The sequence below is a fragment of the Agelaius phoeniceus genome, chromosome 24 (assembly GCF_051311805.1).
Source record: "Agelaius phoeniceus isolate bAgePho1 chromosome 24, bAgePho1.hap1, whole genome shotgun sequence".
Classification (NCBI taxonomy): Eukaryota; Metazoa; Chordata; class Aves; order Passeriformes; family Icteridae; genus Agelaius; species Agelaius phoeniceus.
In genome coordinates, this window is record NC_135288.1 from 5,815,234 (window position 1) to 5,830,801 (window position 15,568).

General features: G+C 45.6%; 1 protein-coding gene across 1 annotated transcript in view; it reads left to right on the forward strand.

Annotated features, from left to right (window-relative positions):
* The window catches only part of PANK4 (pantothenate kinase 4 (inactive)), an 18,569-nt gene continuing 3,001 nt past the window's right edge, over nucleotides 1-15,568 (forward strand). The window contains exons 1-15 of the mRNA XM_054647677.2: nucleotides 1-219; nucleotides 2,786-2,868; nucleotides 3,344-3,552; nucleotides 4,964-5,147; nucleotides 5,655-5,747; nucleotides 6,869-7,022; nucleotides 7,688-7,869; nucleotides 9,249-9,330; nucleotides 10,444-10,544; nucleotides 11,162-11,317; nucleotides 12,127-12,239; nucleotides 12,719-12,806; nucleotides 14,025-14,176; nucleotides 14,594-14,649; nucleotides 15,124-15,173. Of these exons, the coding sequence (XP_054503652.1) occupies nucleotides 102-219; nucleotides 2,786-2,868; nucleotides 3,344-3,552; nucleotides 4,964-5,147; nucleotides 5,655-5,747; nucleotides 6,869-7,022; nucleotides 7,688-7,869; nucleotides 9,249-9,330; nucleotides 10,444-10,544; nucleotides 11,162-11,317; nucleotides 12,127-12,239; nucleotides 12,719-12,806; nucleotides 14,025-14,176; nucleotides 14,594-14,649; nucleotides 15,124-15,173 (1,821 nt within the window). The 5' untranslated portion in view covers nucleotides 1-101. The remainder of the gene's footprint in view (nucleotides 220-2,785; nucleotides 2,869-3,343; nucleotides 3,553-4,963; nucleotides 5,148-5,654; nucleotides 5,748-6,868; nucleotides 7,023-7,687; nucleotides 7,870-9,248; nucleotides 9,331-10,443; nucleotides 10,545-11,161; nucleotides 11,318-12,126; nucleotides 12,240-12,718; nucleotides 12,807-14,024; nucleotides 14,177-14,593; nucleotides 14,650-15,123; nucleotides 15,174-15,568) is intronic.

Consider the following 15,568-nt stretch of genomic DNA (forward strand, 5'->3'; position numbering starts at 1 on the left):
GCCTTATTCCCCGCGCCTCCTCTCGTTCGCATGCAGATTTATGCGCATACATTTGCATGCCGATGAGGCCGGGGTGAGGGAGGGAGTGGGTCGCGTTCAAAATGGCGGAACGGGGCGGGCGCGGCAGCGGTCACGGCAGCCTGGACAAGAGTATCACCCTCCCGCCCGACGAGATCTTCCGCAACCTGGAGAACGCCAAGCGCTTCGCCATAGACATCGGTAACCGGGCGGGGGAGGCCTGCGGGGAGGGGGCGGCGGCGGGGAACGGGCGGCAGCTCCAGCCCCGCTGAGGGGGCCCGCGGGGGGCCGGGCCGGGCGCGCGCGGGGTGCGCTGGGAAGTGTAGTCCCCCACGAAACGCGGGCCAGCGCGGGTGAGTGCGGGCTCACTACAGCTCCCAGCGGGTTGCGTGATATGGGGGTGGCACGGGGCACGACGGGAGTTGTAGTCCCGCCGCCGGGTGCCGGCGCGGCCCTAGCGAGGAGCGGCACTACAAGTCCCGGCGGGCCCCGCGTGGGTAACGGGCCGCGGGGAGCCGGGCGGGGTGGCCCGGTCGGGGCTGCCCTTGGCGGCCAAGGGGGGACAGGGGAGAGCCCGGCAGGCTCGGCCGGGGGGCGGCGGAGCTGGGGAACATCGGCTGCACCCCCTCAGAGCGCACCGGGCCTTGCCCCAGTGCGCCAGGCCCGAGTGCGAAGCCCCTCGGCCGCCCCCCGGCCCAGGCCGCGGCCCGCGGGATGCTGCGGGCGCTCCTCCTGCTCCCAAACCGGCCTGGAAGAAGCAAAAAGGGCCGGGGACGGCGGCTGTGGCACTGCCCGGGCAGGGCAGGGCGGATGCGGGGCTTGCCGTGTGTCGGGGTCTGTCACTGCTGCCTCAGTCACCCCCAAAACCACCCGCTGCCCTGTGCGTACACCCCAGCAGCCGACACTGGCGATTTTCCCGGGGGACAGGGTGACACACGGGACAGGGTGACACTCGGCAGGGTGACAGCCGGGAACTGTGAAGGGACAGGCTGAGCTTCTTCCCAGTTCCTTCGTGCAGGGATCAGCAGTGGTTCTGCGGACACCCACTAAGCCACAAGTGCCGTTTCACACATTTCCCTTCCCTTTTACGGTCTCGGGATCAGCGGAACTTTTTAGGAGAAAAGCCAGGGAAAAGAAAAGCAAGCTGTTACTGGTCAGGTGAACACTGCTCTGTGTGCTGGGGACTCAGGGAGAGTGGGAACAAAACCTGCACCATAACAGAAAATGTTGTCGTGTCACTTCAGCCCCTCGGGAGCTGCTGGTTCCACGCCTGTGAAAATAACAGCTGGAGCTGGCCCTTTGTGCGGGTCAGCTCGGAATTAGAGTCCTGGGATTAGTTATAAAACCTAGTTACATGTCTCAGCTGGTGTTCTGAATGGATTTAAGTCTTTAAAAACTGGGAGAGCAAGGGGATAATGCACAAAGCCACGGCTCTGCATCCCGTGGGTCTGGTGGTGAATTCCTGCAGCACCTGTGTCATTGTTGGTGTAAAGAATGTGACATTCCAGCACTGAGCCTCAGCTTGGAGCCGTGGAGGGAAACTTTCCCATAAAAACTGGGCAAGCCCTCACCTTTTAGCAGAACAGACCGTGGGTTTTGTTTACCAGAAACTTCAAAGCACTGCCTGGGACACTGAAATCAGATCCAAGGTCAGGGAAGGTTTATTGCTTTAGTTACTGTAGGTGTCTGTCCATGGTCACTCTACGTTGACCTCACTTAAATTTTCCTGGAGTAAACTGCCTGTTTTTCTCCTACAGGTTGCAAATATTTTCCTAACAAAAATGTTTGAGCATTGTGGAAGAGCTGGCAGTATCTTTCACCTCTGCTGCTTCATTTCTTGGTTTTCATTAGGCAGCAGAGTGCAGTGCCACTGAATTTAGCCATTATTTAGGATCTAACATTGCCAGGTTTTTATTTACTTTCAGGACTTTAATGTCCTGACTTTAACCCAGTAGTGGATCACAGTTACCCTCAGACCTGGAGCACTGTGCTGGAAAACATTGAAGTTATTCAGTGTAACCCCAGAAATCCACTTTTGCAGGTCAGATGCAAAGACAGGGCAAGGGGTTGAATTCTTTTTCAAGGGGAGAGTTGAAAGTTTTATTGCCATGAGCAGACTGGAGGCCTGGAGGGGGTGACGAGGCTGCTCTGCTCAGACTTGCACGTTGCTAACATCTCCACTTTTGTGTGCTTGAGAAACAGCACTCTGAGCATTCTTTACCCCAAAGCCAAGACCAGTCTTGCAAAATAATTACTCACTACAGAGGGTCATTTTCTAAACCATGACTTTGCAGGCTTGTCCCTAAAAGCAGGGTGAGAATATTATTATTATTATTATGTTGCTGCTGGAATACTCTGGCACATGGGGGGCATTGCTCAGTGGGGGCAAACCAGCTGAGAAAATCCTGGTGCGGTTTTGGGGGGTTCCATAAAGTTCCCAAACAATTTGAATGACAGCAGTACATGTACTGGCCTGGCTAATTAAGAATTTCCACTGCTCATCTTCATCCCACATCAGTCAGGCACAAATTGAATTTATGGAGCTTTTCCCTCCTGTGATGCTCTGGGGGTTAACCAGGCCAAGAAGTTCCTCAACAAAGAATTCTTTCTACAAAGATTCTTTCAAAGGATTCTTTCTGCAATCCCATTAATTTTCTCTGGCTTTACCTGAGGAAACCTGGAGAACCAAGAGCTGACATCAACACAAGTTCTATTGTTTGCTCCAAGGTGAGGCATTAATCATAACTTGTCATCTCTTTATGAACAGGTGGTTCATTAACCAAGCTGGCTTATTACTCAACTGTACAGCACAAAGTGGCAAGAGTGAGATCCTTTGATCATTCTGGAAAGGTGAGAATTCCATCAGGGATCAGCTGCATGGGATTGACTCACAAGAGTGAGGTTCTGGACTGGCTAGAACAGAAATTATTGTATCCAAACACATCTAAATAACTTGTTTATATAAACCTTTTTGGGAAGTGTTTGTATTGCCAGGTACTATTTATATTTAATTTTATTATTTATATTTATTTATTAAAATATTTATTTTCCAGACAGTAAGTGTGGTACTTTTGTAAAAAATCCCTGCTCCTGTGCAGACATAAGTTTCCTCATGCAGAGGGATTTCCTGCACATGGGAGAATTGATTATCTCAGCTTAAGGAGAATTAAGAGCTGTGAAACTCTGTTCTTCTTTGACACAGCTTGAGGTGTTGTGTTTAATGGCATTAACACAGTTTCAAGGGCAAGAAAAGCACAAGTATTGATGTTGAGGAGTTCAGCATTTAACCTTGATGTTCTCTAAGAAATCCTTTTCTCTTTTAAAGGACATAGACAATGAACCTTTGTATGAAATATCTGTTCAGGAGGAGATTACAGCTCGACTTCACTTCATTAAATTTGAAAACACTTACATAGAAACCTGCCTAGATTTCATCAAAGACCATCTTGTCAATACAGAGACAAAAGTCATCAAAGCCACAGGTGGTGGTGCCTATAAATTCAAAGACCTTATTGAGAAGAAACTGGGGTTGAAGTAAGTGGAACTGCTTTTTCTTCTGTAAAGAATTAACTTACACCTACTCCAAAAGCTTTTGTCATTTTCCTGGGCATGCTCAGAGGTAATTCATGTGACACTCATTTACTGTACAGCTCCTACCTAAACTTCATGCAAAGGCTTGCAGCAGAACAAAAGGCAGCCCCGTGAATTTACAGGCTCATAAATTTCCTCTTCAAGCACCATTATCAAACACCAAATACTGAAAAGTTGACACTGAAACCTGCCTAGATGTCATCAAAGGCCATCTTATCAATACAGAGACAAAAGCCATCAAAGCCACACAGGGTGGTGCCTATAAATTCACACTTTCCGTGCTGTAAGTGTAGGAGAACATTCATTTACCCCAATATTAAACATCACTGGGGAGAGCTTCCAGGCACCTCTCCTGCTGTGATCTTTGTAGGAGATTCCTCACCCCCTGAGGGCCTGTACTCATCTTTTAGATTGTCTTTGCAAATCACTTATTTCTCCTGATAAGCTGGGCTCTGTTATCTCTATTTCACACCAGCCACCTTTAGTACCTTATTGGCTGTTACTAAAGATCAACTGATCAAGATAAGGAGGCACTTTCCCCTCTTATCTCATGTGGTGCACCTGGTTTAGGTTTTGATTTGGTTCTCACATACTCAGTTTTTCTCCACCGTGGAACACACAAATCATTCTGTAGCACTTAAGATGAGCTTGTGCCTTGTTTGTGTTTCCAGCAAGCCTCAGGATATATCCTGTAGGAATTTCCATAAATCAGTAACAGCACAGAGACACAGAAGTTCACAGAAGTCAGTGTGTGTTAGCTGATTTATCAATCATCTTCTCCAAGTTTTGGATCACATTCCCAGACTCCACACTGGGGATACCCTGTTGTGAATCCTACTGCTCTTGTGAGAAGTCTCCTTTTCTGTGTTTGCTAATCCCACTTGTAGGCTCCTCCCAGCCCCTTGAATCTGTCATAAACAAGTGCTGAGATGTTGAGGGGGCCTTTTGTGCTTTATTAGGAGGCAGGGGAAGAGCAACAGACAATTATTCCATGTTGGGAAATTGTTTTTTTGAGGTTAATTTCCAGCTAAGCCTCCTGACCTACTTTATGGCAGGGGTGCACAGCCCATGAAAGGAGCAGGGCAGGAAAAGAGCAGTGTAAACAAGCAAACAGGATTATTTTTAATGACAACATGATTAAAGTTACTGTGTAACAGAACTCCAGCCTGGACTCCTGGCACAGGAGGGGAGCACCAGACCATGTGCAGATGGAGGTTTCATGTTTCCAGGGAGCTGGGCTTGTGCCAGCTGCTGTGAAAATTCCCCTCTGCAAAATCTGTGCAAACTCCAAAATCAAACTGCCCTTATCAGGAGGGCTGGCATAATTTATTTAAGGCTTTTTCCTCCCCCTCAGGGTTGATAAGGAAGATGTAATGACCTGCCTAATTAAGGGGTGCAACTTTGTGCTGAGGAACATCCCCCACGAGGTGTTTGCTTACCAGAAGGATTCAGACACAGAATTCCGCTTCCAGACCAACCACCCCAACATTTTCCCTTATTTACTGGTGAACATTGGCTCAGGGGTCTCCATAGTGAAGGTGAGTGGTGGCCAAAATGCTCTGCTGGAGATTTGATAAAGGTGATCTGAAACCTCTCCCTGGTTCAGATTTGTACTTGCTCCTGGGTAGTGCAAGGTTTAAAAAGAAAATTGTGCTTTTTTTAAAGTTTATTGGTTTATTTCTATTAATTGCAGAGTTATGAATGTTTTTCTATTCACTAATTTTTTTAAATTACATTTAATCTGATGTTTAGAGAAGTGATTACCCAATGAGGACAAAGGCTGTCAGATCAAAGTGATTTTTTGTTTGTTTTGTTACACTGTTGAAGAGACCAAGTTTAATGTCTATATTTAGCATTATTTGCTAAGAATTAAATACAAAGATTTCCAAAACTGCTTGTGGTGGATGTGCAATGTGCCCTTCTCACCTGCCACTTCCATCTCCACTGATTCCACTCCTCCAAAACCCTGCACTCTCTGACATTTAAATCTGTGTTCAACATTATAAAAGGACTTTCTAAATAAATCTGCCCTGTTTGACTCACAGGTAGAATCAGAAGACAAATTTGAATGGATTGGGGGCAGCTCAATTGGAGGTGGAACCTTCTGGGGTCTGGGAGCTCTGCTCACCAAAACAAAGGTACCCAAGTGTCTCTTTTAAGGGGGGTGGGATTAAATTAAATGCTGGGAGGAAGCCTGAAATGTTGGAATGTTAGGTAAGAAGGCTGAGTCCTGCACTTGTGTCCATATTTTTGACACTTCTGATGCATAAAAGGAAGTTTTTCATGAAAAAAAGATACTGGTGGGATATAGGGACAAGAATTAGAAGATGCTTATTGTGACCAAAAGCAATCAAGGACAAGTGATGGACAAGAGCCTCCTCAAAGTAATTTTTTATTCTCTTTTCAACTTAAAATGCCAGCCCAGTTCCTTCAGTACTGTCTGCAGAAGAAAGCAGGGAGCACAGAATTGCTGCAAAATGTCTGGGAGCTGAGAGGAGAAATTTTGCCTCATGGTTGGTTCTTTGGTTGTCAATTCAAATCTAAATCCTGGGCTGATGAACAAGGCCTGACTTAGTCCTGCTCTGACATCATGCTGGGCTTCCCAAAGAGCCACAGTGGCTTAAATGAGTCCTAAATGTCAGCAGTGTAGGAAAAGCTAGAGTTACAAATGCACCAGATAAGAAATGTCAAAGGGAGGGCACAGCCTGGGCTGGGCTTTTGGTTTGATGCTCCTAAAGAAGAAATCTTAGAACATGACAGTGCCTGCTCTTAATTCTCTCTTGGTTTTATAGAAGAAATTCAAGTTAACAGGGTTATAAATTAAGTATTGGGATAATGGAGCTTGCCTGCAAGTTTAATTTCAGGGACAGTAAAGGCACACTGAGACTTTTTTCTCAAACTTCTCTTTTATTGTGCTCCAGGAAGACAAAATTCTGTTTCCTCTTAGTTCCTATGTTTCTGAATTTCAAGATAAGGGATTCCATGAGGCTTTTGACTGTTTTATATGTGCTGACCCACCCTAATTTTCAGGGGAAATTCAACAAAATATCTGCAGATAAGAAAGAGGTGGATTGTGGTGTTCATCTTTAAAGGAGTTCCACTTGAGATCTGTGTGCTTGATCACTGTGGGTACATCCCTGTAATTAGAAGCAGCCTGTCTTTGGCTGGCAGGGTTAATTCTAGGACTGGTTTTGGTCAGTAAAGATGCTGCAGAGCTCTGGCTCAGGTCAGCTGTGGTAACTGTGCTTGTCACCCTCAGAAATTTGATGAATTGCTGCAGCTGGCCTCCAAGGGCCAGCACACCAACGTGGACATGCTGGTCAAGGATGTGTATGGAGGTGCCTACCACACCCTGGGGCTCAGTGGGAACCTCATTGCCAGCAGCTTTGGGAAGTCCACCACAGCAGACAAAGGTACTGGGAGAAAAAAGATCTCCCCAAGCATCTCCTCTGGCTCTTGGGAATCAGCTTTATACTTTTTACAAGTAGAGCTGAAAATAATCCCCAGCTTCTTTCATGATTTTGTGTTTTGCCTGCACAATATTGATTTAAAATATTATGCAGTACTGATTTATGAGCAGACATTTAAATTATCAGTTTGGGATTGCCTAAGCCAAGGGAAAATTAAAAAATAGCTGTCTGGTTAGCCTGGGGTTAATTCATTCCTGTGGGAAATAGATGTGGCTTTCTGGGCTCCAGAAGGGCCCTTTGGCAGTGATTTATTACAATTTGCAGTATCTTAATGAAATAATTGCAGTGCATCTCAGGCCAAGAGGGATGGATGAACCCTCACCCGTGGTTCCTAGAGAGAAGAAATGGATTCCTGCCATCCAGAAGTTTCTTTTCAAGAAATATTTCACATAGGCTTAGAGAGTTGGTTTTTTTAAAATCAAATCACACTCCTCCTTGTTAGAAGTACATTATAGATGTGAGGTTTTTATTTTCTTCTCCACACATCAAGAAAGCTGCTCCAGCCCTGGATTTTTCTTTCCCCAGCTGCAGGTTCAGTTAGAAAAGCAGAGCCCACTGGAGCTTCCTCACTTTGTGTGTCATTTGCTTTCATCTTCCTTGCCTTCCAGAGTTTTCCAAAGAAGACATGGCCAAAAGTTTGCTCCACATGATCAGCAATGACATTGGCCAGCTGGCCTGCCTCCATGCCAAACTGCACAACCTGGATAAAATTTATTTTGGAGGGTTTTTTATCCGGGGCCACCCCGTCACCATGCGCACAATCACCTACAGCATCAACTTCTTCTCCAAGGTAAGGAAAACACAGGCTTCCCTACAGCAAAGTCCCATTTTAGTTGTTTTTCTAGGCTGTTGGGATACCTTAATAAATGAATTTGCACATGAAGTAAGCTTAGAATGCTGCTCCTTAGGTAGGTAAGGCAGGGATGTGTTGTGGGAGGGGTGAAATTCAATGTGAAATGTCTGGGAGTTGTGTCTGGCCTTTTTTCTCTCTCCCTACCTCCCTCTCTCTCTTTTTATTATTATTTTTTGATTGACAGTCTGTCTTGTAGCTCCAAGTAATGAGTTTCCACTGTGTTCTTAGATAGTCACCATCATTATTCAATTCCTCTTGCTGATTTGCATCTTTCCACCCCCAGGCCATGCAGTGTGGGGTTGTTCTGCTGAGGCACTTGGCATCAGTGTGGTTTTGTTACTAAAGAGAAAATCAAATCTCAAACCAACCAAGCTGAAGTTCTTTGCAGGTTTTGAAGCTGTGGAAAATACTGAAGATTTTTGACTAGGAGAAAGGTCTAATCCACAAGCTTGTTAATGGTTGTTACAGGTAGATTACAGTCCTGCACTTTATAGAGTAGATGATACCAATTTTTTCTCATCTCAGTGCTTTATGCAAGAGACTCCTGTGTGCTGCCTTTTCCCCTCTCTATTTCACCATTGTTGTCCCTTTCTGTTCCAAGAAAGCTATTGCAAAACTGCAGCTTTAGGTTGTTGTAAGAGATGCTTTGCCAGGGGTTGAAATCCAGATCTCCCTGTGAGCTGGAGCTGCTGTTTCCCTCAGGGTGAGCTGTTCCCACAGTCACTGCTGAATTCCTTGGAAAAGGCCATGTCTCACCCAGCCTGGGAAAGCTGAGGGGCCCTGCTGTGAGGATGGAGGCTTCTCCTCCCCAGCATTCCTGTATTTGGCATTAATAATAAATTATTTGGATGGGGGAATGCTTGCCTGTGGGTAATGCCCAGTGTCTGTGTGGTGTTGAAGAGCAGTGCAATAAAATAAACACAATGAGCAGTGTCCCAAAGGCGTTGTTGGCTGCAGTGGCACACACTCACCTTGGCAATCCCATGCCCTTGCATTTCCAGCCTGCTGAAGCAAGAGGAGTTGAATATTCATGGATTGATGCAGTGGTGTTTTCCAGGCAAGGCCATAGAGCACACACCACTGGTGCATGGGTGTTTTCCAGCTGTGTGATAACTGGGGAATGATGTGTGTGAGCAATTCCTCCCTGAGCTGCTCCAGAAGCACCATTAAAAGTTGCTGAATGTGTGAGAATGTAGCACAAATGACTATTACCATCTTCTAGTTGTTTCTATTAAATTAAAGTGTGAAACTAGTGACAAAGAAGTGCCTGTTAGCCCTCAGGGACCATCCAATTGCAATGTTTCATATTGTGGCAGGGAGAGGTTCAGGCATTGTTCCTGAGACATGAAGGCTACCTGGGAGCCATTGGGGCATTTTTAAAAGGAGCTGAACAAGACAGTAAGTACAGCACTGCTCTGTTCTGTATATGCTGTGTTCTGAAATGTCAGTGTACTGTCCAAGTTTCTCTTAAGAGGCTGCATGTAAGCTGTTGCCTAAATAAATCCATTTGGCACTAATAAACACAGATGCTGGGCTTTGGTTTTATACGTTCTGGCAGGGACATCTGAATTTCTCACTGGATTTCCTGCTCACCTTTGAGAAGGCAGCAGGACTGGGCTCTTCTCTTCTCTGCACTTCTCCAAAGAGCAGTCACAGCTCTAAATCCAGCTGGAGAAATGTGGGTTTGGAGAACCTCCCCCTCTTTAAGAGGCCACTTCTGAATTCCTTTAATGTACTGAGGAAGACCAGCATCTCCAAACTGTGTTTGTCTGGGAGTGAAAAGCCTCACAGAGGAGCCCCTTCTGTCCAGATCCCTTGGATCCAGGGTGCTTTGGTGGAATTCTGCCTATTTGGTTTCCCTTTTCCCCTCTTGGTGTACTGGCAAGGCAGGCAGTACATTGGTTACAGTGGCACAGCCACAGGCTGCTGATGGCATTTAGCTCAGCAAATATCAAATACACCTCCAAAAAATGGATGTGCAATTCTTTTCCTGCCCATTTGATAGAGATGGGCCAGGAACCAGCTACTGAGGAAGTAAAGACATTGCTTCTGCAGCATGTACTGTACATCTGAGCTCATTAAACTTTTCTCAAATAAAGCAAATCTGGAAATAACTTCAGTGTTTCTCTGAAGCTTCCATTATGCTTTGGGAGTTCTATAATACTATTTTGTTAATAATGGATCTAGATTTAGAAATAAATGCTCAGTGATAGTGCTTTGGAGGCATGCTGATTAATGACAAGGAAATGGGGTTAAAAATAATGATTTTAGAACTTAAATTGTCTCTCGTCTCATTCAGGTTGAAGCTCCTTGGAGCAGGTAATTCATTGAGTGGTTGAAACATCTCTTTTGGGGATTAGAGGGAAAAATTCTGTTTGCTTTTAAAGACAAGGGGAGCTGGCTTGTGTAGTGCAGCAGCTGCTCAGAGGGATGCTGGCTCTAGACTCACTCACAGGACTATTCTCAGTTTTATTTTCAGATTATGTGTGTCTGTGTCTTTCTCTTTTCTAGATCCAAACCAGTACAGCTGGGGAGAGAATTATGCTGGGAGTTCTGGGCTCATGAGCACATCCCCTGATGTTTCCCCTCTGCAGAGAACACGCAGTGGTACAGTATGTGCTGTCTTTCCTAGCCCTGTGTGTGTTCTCTTAGCAGTCCTGACCTGCACATGGGTGATTATTCTCCTGCTTGCCCTTGAGGCCCCTGTTTCCCAGGGAAGTGCCCAGTCTGGTGTCTGGTGTGGTGTTGTCTCCTGTCCTGTGTGGTGTTGGATGGGATGTTTCAGAAAACAGGCTGGCTGCTACTTTGGCTCGCTCTCCTTCACCAAAGTTGGGGGAATGTTTGTCTCTCAGCTGGATTTTGCTGCAGCTGAAATAGCTCAGAATTTGGAATTTCGTGTTCAGACATCTTTAAGCAGTGTTAATTTGCTTCCTTGTGAGAAGAAAAATCCAAGATTGGACAGAAGAGCACAATCCCAGTCATCTCTTAAAATCACTGACAGTACAGCAATTCTGATTGCACAGTGGATTATTTTCACATTTCTGTCTCTAAGGTGGGCATGGATAAAATAATCCACAGAGGGAACTGGATTATTTATGATGACCTATAATTGTCTGCAAATCTGTCAGTCTTAACAGTGGCTGGACTTCTGCAGCCCTTGTGCTAATTTAATTCATTGTGAATTAATTTCTGAGTGAGTTCTAATCCATTTCTTCCATTTCTCCCCTAGTTTGACATGCTGGAAATGGACAGATTGGAGAGACCACTTGTTAACCTGCCACTGCTGAAAGACCCTTCCACCTATATCCCAGACACTGTTGACCTCACAGATGATGCCATGGCCAGAAAATACTGGCTCACCTGCTTTGAGGAGGCACTGGATGGGGTAAGTGTCACAGAACAGTCCTGTGTGAGTGACACAGGGAAGGAAATCTTCTGTGGAGCAGAAGCATGTTTGTCCTGGAAAATGTTCCTGCTGTGACACCCCTCTGGAAGTGCAGCCCCTCCTTCCCTGTGACAGAGGCACCTGGCATTGTCCCAGTCCCTTAAGGAAGGGCTTGGTCTCAAAGGCAGAAATGTTCTTTTGTGGTGCTTTTTTTTTCAGCTCCTGAAAGGTGTTTTCAGAGCATTTCTCTCTTTAATGGCACTTGGACCTCTGTGTTACAGAGCTGCAGGCAGGACAGTTACACAACCAAAGGCCACAGATCCTTGGGTTGTTCCTCCTCTGGAGCAGTCCTGCTGCCTCACAGACACTTTCCCATGGGAAAGGCACAATTGAACCAGACATAAATTATTTCTTTTCTGCATTGAAGCTGATTCAGGCAGGTCACTGGAGTAAACAAAAAGAGAACACAAGGGGTCGATGTGCACCATTAAATTTCTGCTCCTGCTTCTCCTTTAGCGTATGTGCATTGTTACATTTTTTCCCCTCCTCTAAGTAATTAGAACTTATGCTTAATTTCTGACAGTACAGTCTGGAAAACAAACTTTAACTCTTTTGGGATGAAAAGAGCCATTAAAATTGTTGTTTACTGTTTGGAATGAAGGGAGGCTGGGAGGTGCTGTGTGGGAGGGAGCAGGCACAGAACAGGGAGGCAGATGGAGGGGTTATTGCTCAGACTCAACTTCACATCCATTACAAGGAGGAAGAGTTAATTTGGTAACTCCAAAAGTGTTGCCTCTTTTCTCTGCCAGGTGGCCAAGCGAGCTGCAGCCAGCCAGCCAGACTCTGTGGATGCACAGGAGAGAGCTGAGAAATTCCGCCAGAAATACTGGAATAAGCTCCAGACACTCAGGCAGCAGCCCTTGTAAGTTTTTGTTTTCCCTTTTGGATCACTGGCTGCTTCTTTTGAGCAGTGAATGCCCACCAAAAGCTAACCAGAGCAAACAAAGCCAAGGAGGCTGAGTGCTCAGATGTGCCAAACATCCTCTGCACAGAGATTTTGGATTTCACGTGTTGGAGTTGAGCAGAGAAATTCTATCTTGGCAGAAAAATTGTTATTAAAAATTTGGATGTGGTTATTAAAAATAGCAGCGAGTTAATTCTGAACATTCTCCCTCCCTGTATTTAAATAATCTTTTTGTAGATTTAAGACTATTGAATCTACAGTAAATAATCTTAATTGTAGATTCAATAATCTTATTGTAAAGCCACAGTTTAGCACCTGTGTCTTGCATCTGCAATGCTCATGTGAGGGGCTGTGACTCACAGAGGAAACAGTGGGAAAAAGAACTTTTTCTGTTTGAAGTAATTGATTTGTTTTTTCCCCCTTCTCCCTTTTCAAAGTGCATATGGTACCTTAACAGTCAGAAGTCTCTTGGATACAAGGGAGCACTGTTTGAACGAGTTCAGTTTTCCAGACCCCTATTCCAAGGTGAGTTCAAGACACTTTTCCATCACTCTGTGATGCATGGCTCAGAGGGGAGAGATCAGGAGCCAGTTCCTGCACTGGCTGGGAGGAGAAACAGCACTGGGGAATGGGACATGAACCCCTTCACCTCCACAGGCTGCTGGTGAGCAAAATGATAACCCAAAATATCAGCAGCTTCAGTGTCCTGAGAGCCCTGAGAAGCCATCCTGGTGCTCCTGAGCTGTGTGTGGTGGCTGTCACCAGGCACTGTCACCAGGCTGACACTGCTCTGATTCTCTCCTTTTGTCACTTGTGAGGTTCTCAGCATTAGGTTGGAAAGGACACAATTCCCAACCTCCTGCTCTCAAAAACATTCATTACCCCTGTGCAGCTGTTTTCTCTCTGTGTTTTGTTCTGTGACATGAAATGATTGGGGAGAGGACATTTGAGTCATTATTTCTCAAAAACCAACTTTCTGTATGTCCATTCCTCACCACTTGTTTGTGTGCCATATAAATAACAACAGTGCTAGTGGCTGATCCAAGACTCTTTTCCTGACTGTTGACATATTTCTGCAAAATACAGAGAAAGTTCTCCCTGGCTGCACTGGCAGGTGCTACCTTCACTCTGAGAAAGGGCTAAAACACATGGGAGGGTGGCTTTTGCTTATGTTTGCTTCTTGTAATTCAGACAAGTTCACTGCCAGGACAAGATTTTGGTACCCAGAATCATTTTAAATTTTCTAAGAGAGCTCACCCTGTAACACTGATATCACTGAAGACAGAGAAGGGGGGAAAAAAACCTGAGAGCTGCTGAGAATTTGGGATGATGCAAAAGAGAAAAGAAAACCAATACCCTTCAGATTTTGTGGGATTGCTGGTGGTGGTTTCCTGGGGTTGATACATCATGTTACCACTACAGGGTTTTTGTGTGTCCACTCTCCCATTCCCCACCTTGCTCAAGAGCCATTTCCCAATCTGTTCAAGATCTATTGCACCTCTAATTTGCTAAGAAAAGTAATTCTTGGCCTATAGATCATATACTCAGGACTCAGGATTCACACTTTTTGTGAGAATCCAGGGAAGTTTTTCCATGGTCCTAAGCACACTGACAATAATTGGTTGGTCCATGAGAGGCCATGAGCACAGAGGAGATAGATAAAGGTGACCTTGGGACTGAGACAGCCAAAGCTGGGTGAGAAATGTTGGTCTGTGAATCCAGTGTTTCCTGTCTGTCTTACAGGTAAAGCAGAAAGAAAATGGAATAGCCCTAAAGTGTTTCCAGAGTGTGATCGAGTCCCTGGACTCCCTGGGCTGGGAGGAGAGGCAGTTTGCACTGGTGAAAGGACTTCTGGCAGGGAATGTCTTTGACTGGGGAGCAAAGGCAGTCTCAGAGTAGGTGTTACATCCTTTACCAGCATCCTTTAAGCTACAGAATGTAAAAAATTCCTCAAGTCCTCAAAAGTTCCTCAATCTCCCCATCACCACTGTTACAGCCTGCAGCTGGTTTAAGTCATTACCATTTTATGGTGGTTTGCAGACCCAAAAATGTCTTTTTTACCCTACTGCTTGCAAACATCTGTACATTGCTGAGGCTGTTTTCTTTTAGTATCAAAACTCTGATTTAATGTCCTGATGAGCCTTTTGGTTTTAACATGATTAAAAAATACATTTCCCAGTCCTGGGACCCACAGACACCCCCAGTACAAGCAGTGCAGTGAAATTGCTGGGCCCCAGCTAAAGAAATGTTTGAATTCCACTGATGTGAGGTGGAGGTGTTGAACTGTGCCCTTTGTCTCTCTCCTGTCCCAGTGTTCTGGAGTCTGAGCCACAGTTTGGGTTTGAAGAAGCCAAGTCAAAGCTCCAAGGTAAGGGGAGATCCCTGCTGGTGGTTGGATGTTAATGAGGGAATGGAGTGGGGATGTTTGTGGGGTTCTGGTACCCAGATGACAAAAAATCATTAGGGCTTGTTAGGGTTATATAAATGCAGAGTTTGGGTAAGGAATTAAACCTGCAGACTCTCTTTAAACACAGAGATGGTCACTCACTGTTGTGTCCCTGCCAGGGAAGTGTCCTGGGGGGTTCACACCCAGCTCACAGCACTCCTGAGCTCTAGTGTGAAAATTCCACTTCAGGCCTCCTGTCATGGAGCCATTCCCATAACAGAGAGCTCAGGGACTCTGCCAGCCTACACATTTAACATTGGAAACCTGAGCTCAAATGTTTCAGTGCTTCAGTGGGTGCAGCATGAGCCTCCTGCTTGTACCATGTGCAGAATGACTGCTGATAAGAGTGAGTGGCTGCTGATAAGAAATGCTGACACTGCTCTGTCTGTGCCACAGAACGTCCCTGGTTGGAAGATTCCTACAGCCAGTGGCTGGAGCGACTGAAGGTACGACCCTGGGTGGCCCTAACCCCACTAATTAACCCTCTTAATCATCAAACCACCTTGGTAATTGTGGGGTTTGAGCAGAACTCTGTTCAGACAGCCCAAAACAGATCCCAGCAATTTCCCATAAAGAAAGGAGTGAAGGAATTAGTCTGAAATGTGGTTACTTCCCAAGCTGCTTCCCTGAGTTCCCACTGGAGCCCAGCTGCTCCCAGAGCCCTGAATTTAAAACCCTGGGGCCAAATGTAGTGTTTGAATTGTTCCTCCCCCTGAGTAGCCAAGCTAAACCTGGCATTAATGTAGGAGCTTGCTGGAAGTAATGAACTTACCCATTAGGAAAGGTTTTTTTCTTTTTTTTCCCATGTGATCTCTTTTACCATTTAATTAAGATTAATTAA